The sequence below is a fragment of the Dufourea novaeangliae genome, unplaced genomic scaffold (assembly GCF_001272555.1).
Source record: "Dufourea novaeangliae isolate 0120121106 unplaced genomic scaffold, ASM127255v1 scaffold48, whole genome shotgun sequence".
Classification (NCBI taxonomy): Eukaryota; Metazoa; Arthropoda; class Insecta; order Hymenoptera; family Halictidae; genus Dufourea; species Dufourea novaeangliae.
In genome coordinates this window covers 1703069-1708019 of record NW_015373938.1, presented here as the reverse complement: position 1 = coordinate 1708019, position 4951 = coordinate 1703069, and the positions used below count along the sequence as shown (strand labels likewise).

The window sequence follows — 4951 nt, the reverse complement described above, 5'->3', positions numbered from 1 at the left end:
AGTACAGATTTGTTTTCTATTGCTTTTAACCCTCTGGGCCATACATTGGATCTTTTACATATTTTGTATCTTAACCAACTAAGTATTCTAAAAATGATTTACCTTGCTTAGGTAGACTGAGAAGCTTAGAGTTTTACAGTGACTTGTAGATGAACTGTTCTGCTTCTTGATCACAGTGTTTTCGCGAGCAATTCCAATACATATCTAAGAATGTGTGTGAGAACTTATGTACATTGAAGATGTTTGATTGTATGATATTAAGTGATATGTTTTTAAAATTTGTGTTTACTGTGAAATACTATGGGTAATATGAAAAAGAAGCAATTACTACTAATGGTAAATTTGTTCTGAAATTTTGAGACTCTGTGCAGCTTCTATATGGAACATACAAACAATCAACCATGGAATTGTCAAGCTCTTCCTCAAGGATCAAAGGAACAAAACTAAACAAATTTTGTATAAATGTTCATATTAATGAAATGATATTAACCAAATGCAATCACTTTACTGAATCCTAGTGGTAGAATTCTACCAAAACTGTGGCTTAGTGGGTTAAAACTTTCTTCTTTACATGATTTTGGTTTTTTATCTTTTGTTAGTGAGAATGAAGTAAGATGTATGAAAATAATTATAAAAACGTGGCCTGCTGTCTATGTGTTAGTTACCTATCCTAATTATAAACAAAACAAATTATTTGGGATACACAAATATTGTACATTGTATAAAGGAATACTAATGTTTACCAAGATAATTTTAGAATATTTATTTATATGAAAAGATATCCAATGGTGAAAACTCAAATTGGCAAATACGATTGCAGCATTGTAAAACAAAACATTGTTACCATTCAATGCATTTATTGAAGTAAGTTTATAATTACGACTGATGAAATATGTCTCATCGCTGCATTCTCTCTGCACTCATTTTACAAAATTCAGGAGTACTTATATAATGTGATTGTTATTAGAGTGTATGTTAAAGTGTAAACATATTTACTGATCGAACATTGGCTAACAACTTGTACACGTTTATGAATAAACTGTAATAGTAGGTATTTAATGTTTTGCAATTATTTATCAAATCTTACAGACTACTGTCAACACTAATGCTTATACTAAATGTATTACAAAGTTCACTAATTTTCTGCTTTACTAGTACTCGGTTTAATTTCATCGTGTTTTTCTTCTGTTCCCTCGATATTAGAAACCGAATCACTCTCTTTCTTTTTCTTTCTACTTTTGAGTTTATTAAGCGTCAATTTGATTACTCGCTTACGTTTTCTAGGTATTTCCGTTGGATCTGCAGATTAAGTGAAATAATAATGCAAAAATTAGCTATAACGTAATTGGTGTGCTAGAAATTTATATTTTTCGAGAGCAATACATACAATCATCGGGTATGTTCATTTGCTTTCTTAAAACAGCTCGAACTTGTCTATTAATTATTTCTCTGCATTGAATATCAAAACCACTTGGTAACCAGCCTCTTTTCTCGTGACACCTTATAGTGGGCAAAGGATCAGGTAACTTTGCCAACATCTCCTGTATTTCATCCACAAGAACGTCGCAATACTGAAAGATATTTGAGGCGTAACATTTGAAGTGCCCATAGATCTTCCAAAAATTACCAACGATAATAAATTAGGGTGTACCTGATAAAACATTTGCCTCGAAGGAGGTACTGTTCCCTCCCTATAAATATAAACATTTTCGTTCACTTGTTGCTCCTTTTTATTACTTTGCTCTGTGTTCGGAATTCCGCTTTGAACCGTCTTTTGCTTGCCAACTGGTGTTGACTTATACGGTAATGTGTACTCCGCATAATTTCTCTTACATTTTACAGTAGATCCCAAACCATCTAGACCCAAAAGAGGAAGATCGTACACCTAATTTTATTGTTCTAGCAAAATAACAATTTCTTGCGTATTTGTAATATTGAAAAGACTCACGCATAGCTTTCAATCTGTAATCCAAAGTTTGGTACTTTCTTGCAGAAATGTCTTTCCTGGGATCGTACCCTAACTTAACCCACATGATTTTCCATGGACCAGTCATAAAGTAATATGCCACAGAAGGTAATAAGATTTTCAAGCGATCCTGAGAAAACTTAGTCTGATACATCACTGCATTTTTCGACCAAATCGGTCGTTCGTCGAACAGTTTTTTTATTTCCTGATAGTGTACATTCTGAACAAATTTAACTTTCATAGCAGTTTCTATACCTGCCGGAGGCTTAGCAGGAACCTCCAGTGTCGAAAAATATATGAAATTTGAAAATCCTGCCTTTCGCTTTGTACTCTTTCCTATTATATTTTCTGGATACGAATTCACTTCTGTTTTTGGTACATATTGCTGAATTGTATCCATTCTGCTAAACGCAGCTGGTGGCAAGAAATAGGGCACGTCGTTCTTTAACCAAGAGTACGATGGTATAGTGCTTGGATAAATCTTATCATATATACATTCAAACTTTTTAGGATCATCTTTGCATTGGGTCATTGGTAAATACTGGAAATCACAGAGATCTAGAAAATATTTTAATCGTCTTGAGACTAATAAAAAAAAATGTGGAAATGACACTGTATTGTAAACAATACATACTCGCGAATCTGAATTCGGTATCAACCCGACCTAGAACTTTCAATTTTGGCAACTCATAGTCTTCATCTTTGGAAAGATCTTCGTATTTATTCGGTTCGTATGTCGGAAGCATATTTGTCTTAACGTTTGTCAAACTAGATTGATTGGGATTAGCAGTTTCGTCTTGCGCATTAACACTGCAACTTTGTACTTGATCAGTTAATTCGGATATGACTTGTTCTTCCTGACATTTATCTTCCTGAGTTTCAATGTTCTCTGTGTCCAATGAATGTTCTATATTAACATTACATTGCACACCATTACTCTCTGTAGCACTTGAATTCACATGTTTCTCAGTTCGTTTGGCTTCATTTTCTTCTGCTTTTTTCACTCGTGACTTTTTCACTCTGACTCTAAGTAAAAATCCTTTAGTGTTATACTTATCACCACAAGTTGGCTTACAGTAACTATCATTCGGTCTAAATTTTAATTCCAAACGACGGTTTGGAGTATTTATTACCTATTAATACATAACAATAGTTACTAATCATTATGTGTTTCTGTGTTCATTTGAAAAAATGTATAATACCGTTGAAATAGCACCAATACCACCCAATGTTTCCATAGCTTTCTCTGGATGTACAACATTTCCAGGATACTTAATACAAATAAACTTTTTGTCAAATCTATGACCTCCAGGAAGCACTGGTCCAATATAATCATTATTTTGTTCTTCATCTATCTCTTCTTCATCTACCTCTTCTTGTTCGTCTTCCAAATTCTACGTAATAGTGTATAATAAAATAATATTGCATTGTCTTAGATTCCTTACTTCTTCGAGATGTTTTATTGTTATATTTATTTTTAATTATGAAACAAAATATTATTAACTCTTCAGCCTTATGTATTTAACATTCCTTTCATCTCTTCAGCTCAAATTCTTGCATGTATTTTTTACAATCAAATGGAACATATTTAAATTTTATTTAAAGGCAATAGAAGAAGTACTTGAAGAACATGTTATTAGTTTAGAAAACTGATATTCTTAATTTCATTTCAATAATTGTATTCAGTAAAAATTTAGTTATATATATTTTTAACAGACATTATTTAGACTAAGCTTCTACTTAGTGATTCTCTGTGATTTCAATTTTATTAAAGCAGTCGTTAGATTACTCTATTATACAGATAATTTTATAGATATAGATATGTACATATATAAATATTTATTATAGCAGCATACAATTTATATATAATATATTATTGTACAATAATACATATCTTAATATGACTCCTTTATACCAATATGTTTTGATATTCAAATGGAGAATATATCAATTGGCATAAATGGATCAAAGTAGCTTACATCCGTCAAATATATATTAATGTAAACAAAACATTTGCATGCTTTCTGGCTGAAGGGTTAATGAAAACAGAAGAATGTAATGTTGCACACAAGCAGCTACACCAGTAATTATATCAATTTAATCTTACATCATCATTGTCATTATTAGCTTCAGGTATACCAACAAAGGAGTCATCACTATCTACATGTTTACGATAATCATCAATTTTAAAATCTTCATCTTTGTCGTCTTGTGTATCAGAAATTTCATCACTATGATTACTTCGTTCACTCATTTTATTGTTTTAAATGAATACCCTACAGAAGTATCTATCTTTAAAAATCGTATTTTAACAAACTCAGTAATGTCAACACACAAAATCATTAAAATATTATAACTTTCATATAAAATATTGTACTAGTATATATTACTACCTGATTTTCTTATTATTTGTACAATTCACTATAATTTTATTCAAACACTAAATTTTTCGGGGATAGCTTACAAGCTCTTTAAAATTATAACATGCGTAATTTATTTTTTAATACGACTGTATCCATGTCGAAGTATTATTATATGCAATATCAATAATTATACATAAAATAATAACTTACTAATCGCCGTAAACAAATTAATACTCTATTTGTCACTTTTGAGGTTAGTTTCACTGTAAACGTTTTCTTTTGAGGTTAGAACAGCGTTCAGATTGTAGGCATGTAAGTAGGTAAAGTTGCCTAACCACAGGCAATAAATTAATATTTGAATCTTTCATAAGCAAACAAAAATTAATCACAGCTACATTTTGCAAATCTCTTAGTGTTAGCAAGTTAAATAGTCGTTTATAAGTATTTTATGCTTTGTAATATCAAACTTATGTCTTCAACAATAAACTGCGTAATATTCGCTTCACCATAAATACTCGATTAAATTCAAAACAATAAGAACATCTACCACATTAATAATCTTCGTTACTGTTTATATCATTGAGTTCATCAGTTTGAGTTCTTATTCATTTTATAATGTGTA

General features: G+C 30.8%; 1 protein-coding gene across 1 annotated transcript; it reads right to left on the bottom strand.

The window, feature by feature from the left end:
• Window positions 1-1135: 1135 nt before the first annotated feature.
• Window positions 1136-4559, bottom strand: LOC107185516 (general transcription factor 3C polypeptide 5). Its single transcript, XM_015573209.1, has 8 exons — window positions 4540-4559; window positions 4074-4242; window positions 3169-3360; window positions 2601-3099; window positions 1949-2524; window positions 1652-1857; window positions 1388-1571; window positions 1136-1299 (listed from the first exon to the last, which is right to left on the bottom strand). Exons 2-8 carry the CDS (start codon window positions 4218-4220, stop codon window positions 1136-1138), a joined length of 1968 nt encoding a protein of 655 aa, XP_015428695.1. The 5' UTR covers window positions 4221-4242; window positions 4540-4559.
• Window positions 4560-4951: the final 392 nt, after the last annotated feature.

Bases quoted from the DNA above. Each gene is read 5' to 3' on its own strand.
- LOC107185516 (XM_015573209.1), bottom strand. From the start codon at position 4,220: ATGAGTGAACGAAGTAATCATAGTGATGAAATTTCTGATACACAAGAC. The intron at 2,525-2,600 runs GTATGTATTGTT...AATATTTTCTAG, and splicing joins TACCGAATTCAGATTCGCGA to ATCTCTGTGATTTCCAGTAT. The intron at 1,572-1,651 runs GTACACCCTAAT...AATATCTTTCAG, and splicing joins CGAGGCAAATGTTTTATCAG to TATTGCGACGTTCTTGTGGA.